Raw genomic sequence first — 17,717 nt, 5'->3', positions numbered from 1 at the left:
AATTCACAGTTTTTATTTTCACTCAGAAGATGGTTACGGCAGGTTCAGAAAACTCTGTTTGTTGGGGAACTTGGCTTGTCTCCAAAGTGCTGCGGGTTCAAACCTTGTTTGGGGCACTGCTGTTCTGCCCCTGTGCAAAGCACCTGACCTGGATTGCTTTTTGTAAAAGAAAATAAAATGTTATATGCCACGATGTAAATATAATGTGGTCATAATGTACTGCATAATATGCATTAAAAATAAGTTATGTAATATAATCTGCTGAGAATAACAGAATATGATAATGATGATATGAAAAAAAAATAAGAGAATAAAAAACACCACCAGAAATGCTTCTAGCAAGGATGGTGGCTCAGAAATGAAGTGAAATGTAGAGAATCAGTAGTGAAATGGAAGAAAAAGAAATGGTGCGGGAAATAGGGCAGAGGAGGATTATGGGTCTTTGTGTTCATTGGGGGAGGGTGAGTCATGCCCTGGGAAGAGTGATGTCAGTCTGTTGTCTCCCACTCACCAGCAGTGTGTATGTTTCAGCCTGCCTGTGTGCATGCATCTGTCTGTATTCATGTATCTAAGGTTGGTCAAGGCTATTGTCTGGCCAGGTTGACATAAATGTGGTGCCTACAGCACTTGCACACACACGCACACACAACACACACACACCACACGCATACACACACACACACACACACACACACACACAAACACACACACACACATATACACACACACATGTGCACACACAAATAAAATGAATCATACTTTGGACTGTTTGAATCCAGTACAATAACAAATAACATGAAGTTGTGGACAGGTGGGACACCATTATTATCAGCAGTCAGATCAGTTAGGGCTAAATTCTCAGACCGGGGGGCTGATTGGAGTTAGATTCAGCTCCTGATCATTACTGCCTGGTAAATAACACCTCAATTGTTACCAGAAAATGCCAGTACACATATAATTAATAGCACATAAAATGAAATTAAAAAACATTTTTAAAAAAAACTTGGTTCAAGGCAGGTTTATAACAGAAATTGTATTGCTGGGTTGTCTCAACTTTGCTTGGTGTTTGTGTTTCTCATCGAAAGGAGATGTGGCCAACAGAGCCAGCTGTTGAAGCTGGTGCCACTCCGGCAGGCTGCACATTACGGGAGGAGGAGCGATGGCTAACTCCAGCGAGCTCGTGGGAAATACCCCGGCCCAAAAGCTTCGCCGTGGCGTTCTGGAAGGAGATTGCAGCCAATCCCAGAGCCACGCATCGATTCTCAACGCTTCCGTTCGGCAGCAAAAGTAGGTCGCCCCGGACAACTCACCCTTCAGGAGACACTGCACACTTGCCAACCTTGGGACGTGAGAAACAGGGAGATTTTTCGAATGAAGGCTGGGGCTCTGAGTGTTGTACCCCAGAAATATAACAAAATAATAAGCATACTGCACCAGCAATTTTATGTTAAATAGGCCTACTTTTTCAATTATAAAGCAATTTTCCACAAAAATCCAATTTAAGAGTGCTTGAGTTTTACGATCCATGATAAGATACCGTTCGCGAAGTGCTGGCGAAGCTCCTCAAAAAATGTAGTTAAGTAAGCTACCAATTACTCAACACTGGAAGTAGTTGAACTGTAGCACAGCTATCAATAAGAGAAAAGTAATGTAAACTAAAGCTACTTTTCAAAAGTTGTTACATTGAAGCTACTCCATGATACAACCTAAATCAGGTCATGGAAATGCCAGACATTGGCCAACGCTACTGTTTTCATGTTAGACCCTCTTTAATTGACATTTAAAAAATAATTGATAAGTTCATCTACAGTTCATTTAGCTACACATTTTTTCAGGTTGATTTTAGGGGAGAGATTGAGTTCCTATGAACTTAGCTATGTTGTTCTGTTTTAATAAATAATAATTTTAAATGAGCTAACCAGACACATTTCTGACACTTGCTCGTTTACTATTTCATGAATCCCAAGCTAAATCAAACGGCTAATTCCAAAAACAGTAAATTCCTTCGCCTAATGTGCACTGAGAATCACGCTTCCCAAATGAAATAATAATAACTAAGCCAACAAACTTCATCTCACAGTAAAATAATGATGAGAGGTACATATATACTGCAGAGACCGACTCCTTATCTATGATGTGATTTTGTCTGAGGACCGCTCATTGCTACTCTGGGAAAAAAAGAATCCGGGCGAGAAGCACTCGCTGCGCACATTGATTTTACCGGACCTTTAAGGGAGACTATTGTGTAAAATGCGACGTGCTTGAAGACCATAATCAGTGATGATCTGTTTTCCTAAAAAAAAAAAAGGTGGGGCTTGGGTTAAGGTAGTTGAAATGACACATGCCTAATGATTTTCAAAGGTGAGTTTTTCAAAGAGAAAAAAAAAAATCTTCAAAACGGGAAAAATCCGGGAGAATTTTGGGAATTGTGGGAACTCGGGAGGACACCAGGAGAGGGCAATGATATTCAGTTTCCTGGAAAATCAGGAGGGTTGGCAAGTTTTAAACACTGTTACAGGGTGCCCAGTTCCACAGGCTGCAAAAAATACATGAGTAAAAAAAAAAAAGAAGAAATATGCAGCGCACTAGCAAGCGCGACCGGGCGCGCTTTCCCATTTTTAGACGTTAGCAGATGCTGCTTCGCTTCTTCTTAACAGGGATGCACTCTTACTGTGCTAGAGTGGTGTGTATGACGATCTCATACTAAGCCCCAGGGGGACCTGGGAATGACAGGCAAACTGTGGCGCGGATGACTCGTCTCAAGCGCGGTAGCCCCCGCGCGCTCGTCTAATTGGCGACAAAGTGTTTCTCAGAGGTCGTTCTTCTGCGGATCCTAACGAGGGATCAATGCTAGGTAACATCTGCTCTTAATGTGAGGTCAGAGACTGCGTGCTCCCAAGCTATTATCAGACAGAGCGCCCCGCTGCGAGAGCAACGCTGCCCCTATTAGGGCGGGACGTGTAATCACCTTGTATGCAATAAGAATAATTAGCCCCTGATATTTCCCAGCAAAGGCCTCGCAAAGATTTAATTGTCTTAATTCCCTCTAAAATAAAGATCTCTTGGCTGCTTGCAGATCATTATTTGCCAGGCCTAAAGGTATTTACTTATTAAATGCATCTGAGGCAATTAGCGATAGCAGCGAGGTTATTAAGACGCCCTGCTGCTAAGGAAATACACCCGGCGTCATGGTGTTTTTAAGGTGCAGTTTTACTGCCGCATGCCCCCTGCGTGTTGTTTAGGCCACTTAATTTGCTCTGTTACCTCAAATGGCTTCTCACCACAGAGGCTCTAAAAAAGCCCGGACACGTTTCGGAACGAGTTTGCGGTCAGAGTTTCACGCCCCCGACCGTAGCAGGCGTCAACCCCATTCGATTCTGCATACTAACCAAAATGATGCATGTTTATACCTTTGTATTAATTTCTATTTATTCGCAGAGCAGGTAATGTCTATTTAAATTGTACATACCCAAGAATTAATGAACTGGTCAGTTAATGAATTTAACTTTTCACATAGTATCTCGCTAAACCACTGCTCCACATGTCCACTGCTACACTTAATGTCTTTCTGTGTGTGGCACTACAAGTGAATGGGTCTTTGTTTTATCTGCATGTTTAGATGTAGCCTTTAGATTTAGGACTTCGGGGACATGGAAATGTGTAAACACAGCATATTGCATTTGCGCTGTTTTCCCAGTTGTCCCTGGAAGTGTTTCTTCATGTAAATCTGGAAGTCAGATGCACGGTTGCTTCTCACTGAATCATCTTAATATCTTCTCAGGCAACAGCCGCGTTAATAAACCAATTTACAGCAATTGAAAATGAAATTACTGTAAATGCGACATATTTCGAAACAAATTGCAGGTCTGTTAGGAGGTGTGGTTCTCACAGTTTGCACCCGTAGAGGAAGGGAGAGGAGGGGATGCTGAAATCTCCTGTACATAGGGTCACTGTAGTTCAGCAAATGTGCAATATCCTGAAGTGCAATATCTCAGCTGCTAATCTTACCTTATTGTATTGTTTTATAACTTATTGTTTTATAGGTTACTGCAAATATATACATTTTATATTTTATTTATATATTTAGCTTGAACTCTGTTCTATTTTTAATTGCTGTTTGTTATGTGTGAATGCACAGTCAGGATTGCTACTCAATTTCATTGTACACTGTGCAATGACAATAAAGGAATTTATCCTGGCTGAGACAAATTTTGTTTCACCAATTAATCCAATGTACAGGACACCTGCACTTAAAGAATCTATAGATGGCTGTGGGGGAGCGTCAGAAGGGATGGATCTATAAATTATTTCCGCAGGAAAAAAAATATGAGAAAGCTTGAGTGGTCCTCTGGACTCACCATACCCAGGAAAGATTTCCCTGTTATACCCCCTTAGCTCCACCCCTCTGGGTCAGTACATGTGTCTGGGAGGGGAATAGCCTGCTTACCTCTTTCAGGCAGCCCATAAAGTTGTTGCTGACAGGAGAGCCGGGTAAGTCTGCTGTGCTTGGACTTCCTCCCACGTAGAAGAAGTCATCTGAGCCCAGCATGGTGTAGTCTTCTTGGGTGTAGCCCGTCGTGGTTAAAATGCCGTCTACCGATATCGTCACCTGCGAAGAGGGAGTGGTGGGACAGAAGGGCAGCTGGTGACCTTCCCACAGCAACCGTGCTCCTCCTTTTCCTCCATCTCGTTCAGTCACTCATAGCATAAGGGCCAGTCTCTGAGCCTCAGAAGGTTTTATCTTTTTTTTTTTTTTGCTGTTGTTGTTGTTTTGGATAAGACAACGTTTTGATTTTTTCATGTTTATTTTTCAGGCTGGAAGGACAGATAAAGAAAATACCTGAGCAGAATATTTTCTTTACCTTCGATGAGGAGGAGGGGGACGGGGGTAGTACGAGAATGACTTTTTTGTTTTTTGGAAATTTTTCGGCTTGAGTGTTAGTAAATGGTAAAAAAACCAAGGACAAAATTGTTTGTTCTTGCTTCACGTTTTTCTGGATAATTTATGAATTTCAAATGTTGACGAGCATGCCCAATGATACATATACACAAAAAATGTGCAAGCCAAGATCTATCAGGGTTTTGATTTGATCCTCTTTCTTTCCAAAAATAAAAAAGGAGATAATCATGGAGGGAGATGAATGGATTTAATCACAAAGCTTGGGCGGGGGAAGTCTGCATGAATTAAATGAGCGTGCAAAGGTTAAAACGGGACACAAGATGGCAGATAGTGGAGATTTCACTAGCATGCCATAAGGACGAATGAGGGCGGACTGCGAGTGAGTGAGCTCAGTGTTAGTGGAGTTCGGTTAGCGGGATGTAGCGGAGGTATGCTAGGGAGATACAGCAGTGATATTCAGGCATGCCATGCAGTGTTCAGGGAAGAACTGCCAGGGCTCCCGTTTTCCAGGATTGGCTATTTTTGGTCGTGGTCGTCGTTTCAGCGGTGGAAAGCTTCTGCCAGTTTCGCCCCGACGGTCGTGAGCAAAAAATAGATAACAACAGGTTCATTAAAAAATATGGAGGCTTTGTCCGTACACAAAAGCCCGTCAAAGGTCTGATTGGTGTGCCTTTTTTGGAAGGTGGGTGAAAACTGAACAGAAAAAAAAACAGAACAAAAGCTATGGGGAAAAACAGGATGGTGAGAGGCGGGAGGGGGTGGGAAGAAGGGGAAAGAAGTGAAGAGGGCAGAAATATACCAACCCCGTTTCCTCAATTTCTGATCGAATGTGTCGACAAGGAAACCCAAAGAAAAAGGAAGGGAGTAGGAAGGGGACACACGGCAAACCCAAAAAAAGACAATAAAAATGATATCTACCATACAATGTAGTTTGTTTACCATAGCGTGTCCAATGCCTGATTGCTTTGCGGAAAAGGGGGAAGAAAGGAAATTAAAGAATAGTGAACAGAACGGTTGTTAATAAAAGAATGAAATAAAACAAAAAATAAAAAAACAATGATGAAGAGTTAGGGTGTTAGTACATTAGTCGGTTAGGTAACGGTTAGTTGTTGTTTTTTGTTTTGTTTTTTAAAGAATGACTCATTCCATGAATGGTTTGTGTTAGTCTTACAAAGCGTGTCTTCCAAAGTAGAGAGAAAATAGAAGAGGAAGAGAAAAGAAGGTGCTAGAAGATTCAAGGCTAGGTTCGCAGGTAGTTCGCTCCAACCCAACGTCCATAGAGTTTCAAATGCTGTGGAACAAGCCCTGACCTTGCAAATTAGTAGCAGAAAACGAGCACTTACTTGTCCACCAACTCCAAAGTACAAACCATTTTTTTGAATCCAACAAAGCTGTTTCTCCTGCCAGTGACTCTATGGATCATCCAGGAAATGCCTATTCACCTGCTACGGTATCTACCAGCTGCGTGATTCTTGAACGGTTGGGGCTACAGGAATACCTGCTGCACTGCGTATTGCGCTTACGAAAGCTCCAATTTCCCTTTGCGCGAAAGCCTAAAGGCATGTAGAGTAACAGCTTCGCTTCTTCCTCTGCACATACTGGATAATAAACATGGCATATTTAAGATCCTATATGTCTGAAGGAATCTCATTTGGAGCATTTTATTCTTGCTGCAACTGGAATACTAAATCGGGATCTTGAGGCTGTTGCAGTATCCACCACAGTAGAAAAGTGCTGAAGCCAGTCTGAAATTAAATGAGCATGTGACAACAGCACATGTAATATGCTCCGTAATCAACAGGAATGCCATTATAATATGTCATACACCAATAATTCAGTGGCCATGCTTTTAGAGCAAATGTAATGCCAAGAATTGGCTGCGGATGTTAATTTAAAACATGATATATGATGGAACAAATGGGAATGTTAGCTATAGCACGTGGCATTATCGTCTCTGTTCTCAGAAACAAACATCAGAGGGTAAACTGTCCCAGGGCTTTCTTGTTTGGAAGGGCCTCTGACTGCTGTGTCTGCCTCAGGGAACTCAAGTTGACAGATGAAACAGACACAGATCAAAAGGGGAAATTCCAGAGAATCAGAAATCAGTGTTATCCAATAGAAGAAGCAGAAAAGTGCAGTGATTGAGAGGAACGAGTCAAATTAAATACTTATCTGCTGAAGCCAAGATTAATTTTAACGACAGTAACTATACTTACAGACGGTAGAGAAGTAACTTAATTATACTATTTTGAATTGTAGTTAACTTACGTACTACAGGAACAGTGCACCCATTATTTTTACTTGTCATGTTTTAATAGATACTGTTTTCTCACTAGAACCTCCTAGTCGCCCTGAATGATGCCCTCCACCCACCCAAGGCCCGCCCCCGGGCTCCGCCCACCAGCCCCGGGGCCGCCCGCTGGTACCTGTCTCAGGTTTCGCGTGACCTTGACGTCGTGCCAGGCGTTGTCGTTGAACTTGCCGTTGACGGGCTCGACGATGGCCTCGAAGGCCCCCGAGCCCAGGTTGATGACCAGCGACACGGCCCCGTCCTTCAGGGCCAGGTTGACGTAGTCGGCCGACTTGCCCGTGTGCAGGATGAGCCCGTTGCGCTGCCAGGTCTTGAAAGAGAGCGTGATCTCGTCGCTGCTGCTCTGGATGGGGTTCTGGGACAGGTCGTAACAGAAGTACTCCGAGCCTCGGAAGGTGGCCACGTTCTCCTCTCTCACTGGGTTTTTTTTTGTTTTTTTGAAAGAAATTTGAAGCACAAGTCAGTAGACATCATATGATGACCATCATAATTATGATGATTAGCCACATGATGATAGAACCACTTGTATTCATGCTTTCATGGTTACATTAGGGCATCAGCCCCCTTAGATACAAACATGTTTACTTATAAGTATACGTCATAGGTTTCAAACATATAACGTTTAACAACATTTTTTTATTCCAAACTTCAGTTCTTCAAAATATGGACAGGAATCACTCATCACAAGCAGCATAACAATATTATCATACACTGAACAGAAATGGAATTTTATACTGTATTACTGTTGGCCACTTTCAATTATTCACAACCTTCTTGGATGCCAGTATGTGTCGGAAAGGCACACACTCTCACGCTTCACATGTTTTAAAAATATTCTCACACGTCATAAAATATTTAACAGTATACTCCAGATCTCCATGGTCCAACACTTTAAAACTGAGGAGAACTAATTACCAGAAATAGCAATTCTCCAAACTGAAAGCTGGCCTCAAAAGACAGAAATTGTTTAACCATGTTCATAATCGGCATTATAGTAGTGCAGCAAACATACGCACAGGATCACCCGTATGTCAGCTTACTATAGCCAAAAATTGAGTGTTTTCCCTCCTCTAACTACCAGAAACATGATGTGATGCCAGTCTGATCAATCTATTTCTGCTGTGCTGGCTTGAACCAAACCACTCGAATGTTCAGCACTGACCCCCAGTTTTATTTCCTTGCGCAGAACAGTGCAAGCCAGCAATAGAAAAGTAATTTATGGAGATGTACACAAGGCCTCGTTATGCGTACCAAAGAGCCGTCTCCATGGTGACTGGCACAGCTTATACTTTTGACAGTATATATGATTCAGTTACACAGCCGGATATTCACAGTTCCAGATCTGGTAGAGCAACTTGATTGAGGGCACAACGGCAGTGAAGCCAAGCCTGGGACTGGGAATAAAACCTGTAGCCTTCTGGAGTCCCAGCTCCTGGGCTATCACACTACGCTGGCCGCCTGAGATGAGCCTGCGCTGCGCTCACGGGCATGTTTGGTAATTCCCGCATCCATACGGCATAAAGCCTGAAGTCTTAGGGTCACCCGTAATGTAATCGACATGGGAGCGTGGTGCCCAAGAGGAGAGGAAAGGGGGCGTGCTGCCTGGGCGGTGTGCTGTAGGACCGCCGTCTATGTGGGGCTGGATGTGACTCGATGTGTAACGCGTCCCTGTTTCTCAGTGAGAGTCTAACCACAACTGACAAGAGAGGATTAGAGTCCAACGGCCACCCGCCGATGCCTTGTTCCCCTGTGTGAGTGTTGAATAATCACAACAGACCAGGATTTCCAGCCCGTACGGACTTTTTCATACTGTGATGAGTTTGTGGAACAGCATTTCTAAGTCAGTTATGATAGAAAATATTAACAGCACATCAATTACACCACAGTAGGCTAGATCAGCAACACATTAATCTAAGACATATAATATTTGCACATATTACCAGATGACTTATTTTACACCACAATGAGGTGTCACAGTTACAGACCTACACTGCAGTTGAAAGTCACTAGATAAATCTAATCCATTATGACCCACAAATATTTGTTTTTTTTTAAATGACAGCACAGAGTATTGCAGCACATAAACAGCCAGTAGTTTAAATGGAGCTGACCAGCTAGCTGTTTAGCATTTGGCTAATCACCAAGTGCAAGACACAATATTCAAGTAAGCCATTCATCCTTCATCACTTCTTCATCAGCAACGGTGTAATATGGTGTTTAACACAGAAGTATTACATTAAGTAATTATCTTGATATTATCTATGTACTGTTATTCCCTGAGCCAAAAATAATATTGATGTACGCTGAGCACTAAGTATGTTAACTTGCTACATTACTTGAAAGACCTTAAGATATTAATCAATTTATTCATCAATTAATTAATAATTATATATTTGTAATTATTTTAGTGGAGACTCCCTAGCTTAATTAGCAGACATCAGCCAATCACGTGACACGACCCTCGGTAACTCTGAATGAGGACAGGACATAATGGAAGATTAGGGGTTTATTATTGTTCTTTTAACTGTTAAGATTTCACAATGTCTTTTCATTCCAATCCTGATGACACAACTCTTTCTCTCCTTCCCATCCTCCAAAACATTGGTTTTGACAGGCATCTCAACTTGCACACAGGACATGACAAGTCAGATGTCAAATCATTAACTTAAGCTCAATTTGGCTAAAACATAAATTCTCTACTTACAAGCTAAGTCCTGCCCCTTGCTGGAGATATTCTTCACCTAAGAGGACACTACAGTGTCAACCTCTTCATCTGCCATACATTTTGGAGTGCTGTTCAAAGTCAACCTGTCTCTCTCTGAGGACATCATGGCAGTTTTTTTGGGTGTGCAGGTTCTTCCAGCACAACATTCAGAGAATCTGCACCTTCCTCACTACTTACTCAACCCAGCTCTTAGTCCAGGCACTGATCATCCCCTGCCTGGACTACTGCAAATCATTCTTTGCAGGCCAACCACCTCGGACTCCTGAAGCTCATCCAGAATGCTACAGCTCATCTGATCTATAACTGCCCCATGTCAGTCCCCTTTTCACCTCCCTCCACTGGCTACCTATATCAGCTCACATCATATTTGAAACCTTGGTACAAGCTTATTGGCCAGCAGCCATACCACCACGCACTCAGCTCCTGCTGACTGGCTGAAGCTAAGCAGGTGTGGGCTTGGTTAGTACTTGGATGGGAGACCACCAGGGAATACTGAGTTGCTGGTAGAAGTGGTGTTGATGGGCCAGCAGGGGGAAATCTTCCCTCTGGTCAAATAAACCCCAATGCCCCAGTGCAGTGACGGGGACACTGTGCTGTAGGAGATGCCGTCTTTCGAATGAGACGTTAAACCGAGGTCCTGACTCACTGTGGTCATTATAGATCCCATGACACTATTCGCAAAGAGTAGGGGGTTCCCCAGTGTCCTGGCTAAAATCCCAGATCTGGGTCTCACAAAAATTTGCCACATAACCATCCCCTGATTTATTTGGCTAAAACATTTTCTCTCCCTCCAGTGGAGCTGCTCAGTGGCTAACAATAGAGGATTGCGGTTGTACTGGGCAGCTCCCAGGTATGAATGTGCATGAGTGTGAAGCAGGGCGTTCCTGCAAAAGAGCATCAATGCTCAGTGAACCTACCCTGGGTAAATAAAGGTTAAATAAAAAATAAAATAAATAAATTGGGCAGCTATGTTCAATAGATTATCGGTCCTTATATAAACCCCCTGTGCGTCTGATAGCCTCCCATGTGTCTGTACTTCCAGGTCTCCTGTCTGTTCTGCACACACCCCCAGTGGAATGAGGTTCCTACTGTAGTCTGGACAACAAAATCCATGCCCATCTTCTGACACAGACTGAAGACTCAGATTGCACCATGACCCCGCTTTAGATAACTCTTCTTTTCTCTGTATTTGGATTTCCATTTGAATGATTATATAGTTGTGTAAAGATAGGCTATCTGTCTAGTAGTACTTTCTTTGGAGACAAATTGTTGTTTGTTAGATGAACATTGCACTTATCAATTATTAGTGGGCCTCTGTGTCTTGGTGATACCGCATTTTTGTATGCCTGAGAATTACACAGATCTTCTCCAGTTCACTCTGGATAAGAGCGTCTGTTAAATGATTGTAATGTAATGGAATGGAATCATTGTTACTCGTACCACGCACCTTAATAGCTGAGAATAGATCTGTGCTTTTATCACTGGCAAAACAGAAGCAGAACTGAGCAATTGAATTTGTAAATTAAATTCAGCGAGCGCAGCTGGATTTTGGACTCACAACTAAGATGGAATTTCAATTTAAGAAAAGAGGGCTTTATCTGATAAGTTACTGTCAAAACGGTCTCATGAGTCTCCATTTGCCATTCACAGCTTGCCAAAAAATATACTATTGACATCTGCAGCAAGAGTCCTAATAAATACCCAATTTATGTTCCATCTGCTATTAGGCTAAGTCTCCAATTTTCAGAGATTACATTTTCAATTAGCCCATCTGCCTTGAGCGGAGACAATCGAGGGCTGGGAGCTTTGTTATCTGGGGCCAGTGTTCCTCCATCCAAACATGGCTGGCACCTGGCCTACAAACTGCCAGTCATGTCCAGTGGAAGTAAAAATGTAATAGTGCTCTTGTCTGCAGGGGGTACTGTGCCTCTCCTCCGTCCTCATTTGACATGAATGGTGTGTGGACAATGAAATGGAGAGGCCTGCTGCAGTTCTCATTCTGCTTGGGATTCAGTCATTTATACAACTGTTTAGTCCTCCTGTCCTCATTTCCTATGTCTCTTTTCCCTTTTTACCCCCCCCCCCCCCCCCAATCACTCAAAATGAATGTGAATCACTCAGACTGTCAGTGAATCAGCCAGTCATTCAGTATTAGCAAGGGAAAGTACCATGTGCTTGTGCCATGACTCATTAACCAGGAAACAGAGAAGACGGTATACTTGTGTGTGTACATATATACAGATGGCAAATTAAAAGAAAAACCAGCATAAAGTGTCTTTGTCTCTATAGTTATTTTAATAACAATATTGCTCTCTCCAGTAGTACTACTTTTAAACGATTTTAAAAACATGAACCTATCAATAAGTCAAACTCGAGTTTTGCTTGGGGGCCTCACGGCAGCTAAATAATGATTACTTTGCACTGGCAGCCCCCACACTTACTCTCCATTCGCCGATGGATTCTTAGTTTCCTAGATGTGATGTATATGAGCTCTCAACAGCCAGGCTACATGGAGAAAACGAAAGAAATGTCAGTTTGTGTAGCAAAAGTATTGCTGATAAACTGAAGGGTTTATTGGACTGAAATTCTTTTCGATGATGAACAGAGTCCTGAAGGTCCATCGGGTGGGGATTTGTGGGTCTTTTTTTCTCTATGGTGATTGTACCATATACCGAATGGTATTATGCACAATATTTCTTGTTTTGAAAAAAGAAAAACAATAAAAAAAAGAGACATAGGCCAAACTTTAAGCTTAGTAAAATAAAGTGTCTGGAACATCATTAAGAAGAAATAGAGCACTGGTCAGCTCAGTAATTGCAAAGGGCCAGATAGGCTAAGGAAGACCTCTACAGTTTATGACTGAAGAATTCTCACCATAATAAAGAAACACCTGTCAGACAGATCACACCTCAGGAGGCAGGTGTGGATGTATCAGTGACTACTGTCTGCAGAATACTTAACAAACAGAACTACAGAGGCTACACTGCAAAATGCATAAGCCACAAAAGCAGGATGGCCAGGTTAAAATTTGTTAAGAAGTATGTAAAAGAGCCTGCAGCGTTCCGGAAAAAAGGTCTTGTGGACAGATGAGACAAAGATTCACTTCAGAGTGATGGCAAGAGCATCGTGCAAGAACGGAGTATGGAGGTCTTCTTTGGCCTACCAGGCCCTTTGTGATTACTGAGCTCACCAGTGCTCTCTTTCTTCTTAACGATGTTCTAAACAGTTGATTTAAGGTTTGGCCTCTGACAGTTTTTCCCCCCATATTTCTAAGCCTCATAATGGCTTACATGACTTTCATTAGCACAACTCTGGTCCTTATGTTGGCAAATGCCAATAACAGATTCCCACAGTTTTTTTTTTTTTTTTTGGATCATGTCATGCATCAATAGTTCATGAATGAGAAAGCTAACAAATTGACAGTTTATTGTAGACATGTCATTTGCATTTGGAGTCTGTTGCTATCTGTTGTTATCTCTGAACATGAGGACTGAAGAAGTGTCAATGCCAGAAAAGTAGGCCATCATGAGGCTGAGAAATTAGAATAAATTCATTAGACAGAGCAAAAACATTGGGTGTGTCAAAATCAATTGTTTGGAACCTTGCAGTTAGAACGCACCTACTTTATAAGCTAAACATAGTGATGAGTGGCGGAGTGTGCAAGAGTAAAAGAAAAGAAAACATCAATTAGAGCTATTGCATAATGGTTTTGTATTCTAAAGTCAACAGTATGAAATGTCCAGAAGAAGAAAGTAACTACTGAATGACTTAAGAATCTCCAGCTATCAGACCATCCTGGGAAGACATCAGAAAGTGATGGCAGGATGATATACAATATATATAAGAGCTGGGAATAAAATCCTAAACGGTCAGCCACCAGATTTGAACCTCACTGGACATGCTTTTTACTTGCTCAAAGAAGTCCAAAAGCCGAGCAAACATACAACAACTGAAAGAGGCAGTAATAAAAGCTTGGCAGAGCATCACAAAGGATCACATCATGAACCTAGTGATGTCCATAAGTAGGCAAAACTAAATAGATAAACAACAGCAGGCCAACGCATAGCAGAACACTTTTGCGCTTGTAATGTAGTGTAAATGCTATTGAGCTATTTATGGAATTAATTGTGTGGCCCACCCACTTTTATTCAGACCCACCTGCAATTTCATTTCTGGCTACGTCACTGTGCCTTAGGATTCTTTAATGGAACTAGGTGGTCCGTTGCAGACTCAATCCATCCATCCAACCATTATCTAACCCACTTATTCCTGGTTGGGGTCGCGGAGGTGCTGGAGCCTATCCCAGCATGCATTGGGCAAGAGGCAGGAATACACCCTGGACAGGTCACCAGTCCATCGCAGGGCACACACACAATTCACTCATACGCTCATACCTAGGGGCAGTTTAAATCTAACCTAAATGTCTTTGGACTATGGAAAGAAACCCACACAGATAAGGGGAGACCATGCCAACTTCAGATGGAAAGGCGACAGACTAAGGACAGACTTCTGGCTGTGAGGCAACAATGCCACCCACAGCACCACCGTGCCACCTGCAGACACGATGCAAAATAATTGACCTTACAACTCGTCCCTATAATTATGGGGGACTTCAATCATTGAATGGAATTTTTGTAATATAGTTCAATACAGAGGAAAAACAACCAATTCCCCATGCTGCCCATGACTTTATATACTGTAGGTAATGCACCATGTGATTTATTTGAAAATGCGCAGATTAGTTCTCAAGAAAAGGGTTGGGTGACTATTTTTACTTTGCTAAGTACAGTGTAAAACTCTCCCTCTTTGGCATGCATAATAACTCCCTGCAAAGATAACTGAATTTGTTGCCACTTTAGGCAGGACAATTAATAACATGAATGAATTATTTGTTTTCTACAAAGCTCCTTCGGCTTGCCTGTATGAATATTGATGAGAAGGAGCACGGGTAGATTTTTCTTTTTGGTGTTAGAAAGGGAAATTAGAAGGAACTGAATGCTAATCCAAGTAATCAATCAGAGATTGTATGATCTTATTTTAATTACGTACAGGTGCAAATGGAGGAGAGTAGCAGAGCACAGTGGAACTAAAATGTTTCTTGCAAACGCATCTCCCAAAATGTGGTCATTGTGGATTGTAGGTCTCTCCTGCCAGATAGCTTTACCCAGTGTACTGTATGTGAGTCTGGACTTTACCAGGTTGGGAGACCCGAGGTCCATTCCAGAAAGTGGTCTTAAGACATCTTAAACTTGACGTCTGACTTGAGTGAGCCAGATGTGGCATTTCCAGATTTTTTGGTTCCACAACAGCAAATTTCAAATTAGGTGATCAAGATTAATCAAGCACAAACCATGGACATTCATGGTGAACTTAAAAAGCCATCTTCAATCAGACACAGAGCAATTGATTCAACATAGATTCATGGAGAATTCATGGAACACCGAGCATCATTTTTGCACACCCACAACAACAGACGATCATTACGGCATACAACAAATACCTGCATATATTCCATAACAAATGCAATACCTCAGCAGCAGCAGCAAATGAAAAAGTTAATACACACATTTCTTCCGACTGTGCGGACACTATCTTATTTACTGAATAAAGTATTTAGGTTGTTTATTATTTTTTATTATACTTATTAATTTTCATTTTTTAAAAGTTAAATTTAAGTTGTCTTTGGTTTTCTTGCCATATTCTAAATCCATTTTTTTAAAATGAAGACTGACCTGGAGATCACTTAATTAAAAATGAGAAAGGCTGTGCTTAGGGCACCAGTTAAAGGTGAGGGCATGACACAATGGACATTTATTTCTTCATTGTTAGATAATGTAAAACAACATGTTTCAAAATTTATTTGCTGGAAATATAGAGGAAATAAAGATTAAAAACACCATTTTGTCTTTATTAAAAATAGATTCTGGTGGGGGAGGGGGCGTCGTGGTGATGACGTAGAGCTGCCAGTTAAAGTGATTATTTACAATGCTGTCTCTGTGATCTAGAATGTGATGGATGGTATCATTATATTCTTTTACAAGTGATGGTGTGGGGCATCTCTCTAGCCTCATTGCTGCCATATTATGTAGCACAGCACATGCCTGCTATGGGCCAAGTTGAAGGGGGCTTATGGTTCAGCCTCAAGGGCAGGACAGGGGGTCATCGGAAAGGCCAGGCAGACGTGGCCTCTATTCCCAAGAAGGAGATGATCGAACTGTCTATTTCATCACATGGTGCATAAATCAGCGGTTACATAATGGAAAATGTTTAATTCACTTACATGACTAAAGGTATGATTAAACAATCAATGACACGATGGAAGGTGGCATACCTTCTTCATATCTGTGAAATAAGGTAGACTCCTGGAAAATCCTCAAGTTGTGGACAGATCCTGGCCAATTTGGCTTCCACATTAGTCTTGAGTTGATTGGCATTGCAAATTATCTTGGTACAGTAAAGAAGAGTAATGAGTTACATGATAAATTGAAATGAAGGATAGATTTGCAAAGGTGTGAGGTGTTAGCTAATTATATTCTGTCACACTGTGAAACCAAATATTTAGGATTTGAGCATATGCATACATGCATATGCAACACTTCTCTCTAATTCTGTACACACTTTTCAAGGCATTTAATCTAAACTTGTGTTAAATTTCTGGGATCAGACAGAGACTGAAACTGTTAAACATTAGTGCTTAACCATAATTTTGTGAACACTATTGTTTATAAAAAAACTCCTCCATACACCTGTGCACACTTGATATTTAGGTATTTAGGTATCTTTGTTCCTTGGTTTTACAGTGCATTGCCTTCACATTTGTGCTGCACATAATGGATTTGCCAATATGATCTACATCTCTAATGTGACATAAAAGCTCCCATTGGCAAACAAAAAACACAAAACAATGCAGGGGATTAGAAATTTTTGTGAGTTCAATACCATGACGAGTAACATTGGATATATGAGGTTTTAGACGGTCATAGAGATACATGATACATTGCCATGATTTGAGTGCCCATATCCACAGGGTTTTCCAAGAAAGGACAAGCCATGTTCAGATAAAGTTCAGCAACGAAGTGACATATCTGCCCATTGCTTTGGCTCCTCTTGGGGTAGGTCGGATTTAGCACAAGGTCGCAGGTTAATTTTAGGGCATAATTTACCAGAGTCAACCCATAGTAACTGACACAGGTGCTCTCTGATTTGGAACTCGTATTTGGAACTAATTCTGGAAAATAGATGCAGATGCAAAATAGATGCAGATGCAACTTGCCAATCCCGATTCTGGGACACTCCCCAGGTGCTTCCTGAACGTGGTGATGGTAAGCCACAGTCACTGTTAACTGCAATGTCTCAGCACAGTAGTGGGCACTTTTCTGTAGGAGTTTCCATTCAACAGATGACACATTAAACCAAAGGCCTGATAAGGTCTTTGCAGATCCCATGGCACATACAGAAGTTCATTATGTGACCTAGCAGAGGTTCGCCAGGCAAACTGGCCATGATGCGTATAACACAACTACTGAAGCACTGGACCGAACAAGAGGACTCATTCCTGCACCGCAACATTCAGTTAAATCTACAGAGTCTGAAATGTTATTTGAGTCAGTGAATCATACAGGTTAAAACATGATTACCTTTCAATTGCTAACCAGGCACAACCATTTTAATAAGGTCAGAAATGATTTAATGATGAAAAATGTTTAAGTGACACAAAATGGTAAACAAGATAAGACTACGGGGCATTATAGCAAAGCACCACTGTGCCATCGTGATTCAAT

General features: G+C 41.7%; 1 protein-coding gene across 13 annotated transcripts in view; it reads right to left on the bottom strand.

The window, feature by feature from the left end:
- Positions 1–17,717, bottom strand: part of LOC135257011 (neurexin-3a-like) — a 326,075-nt gene that overhangs the window by 249,584 nt on the left and 58,774 nt on the right. For 8 of the 13 annotated variants that reach the window (XR_010330570.1, XR_010330571.1, XM_064339341.1 and 5 more), the window contains 3 exons: positions 7,327–7,628; positions 5,819–5,863; positions 4,448–4,609 (listed from right to left, as the gene is read on the bottom strand). Coding sequence is in view for 11 of the 13 variants with exons in the window: in XM_064339341.1 (XP_064195411.1) it covers positions 4,448–4,609; positions 5,819–5,863; positions 7,327–7,628 (509 nt within the window). In the remaining 2 variants the exon portion in view is untranslated. The remainder of the gene's footprint in view (positions 1–4,447; positions 4,610–5,818; positions 5,864–7,326; positions 7,629–17,717) is intronic. The other 5 variants (XM_064339347.1, XM_064339352.1, XM_064339349.1 and 2 more) reach the window with 2 other exon arrangements.

This window comes from Anguilla rostrata, chromosome 6 (assembly GCF_018555375.3).
Source record: "Anguilla rostrata isolate EN2019 chromosome 6, ASM1855537v3, whole genome shotgun sequence".
Taxonomy (NCBI): domain Eukaryota; kingdom Metazoa; phylum Chordata; class Actinopteri; order Anguilliformes; family Anguillidae; genus Anguilla; species Anguilla rostrata.
Note: the sequence above shows the minus strand (reverse complement) of the source record. Positions and strands in the feature narration are given on the sequence as shown.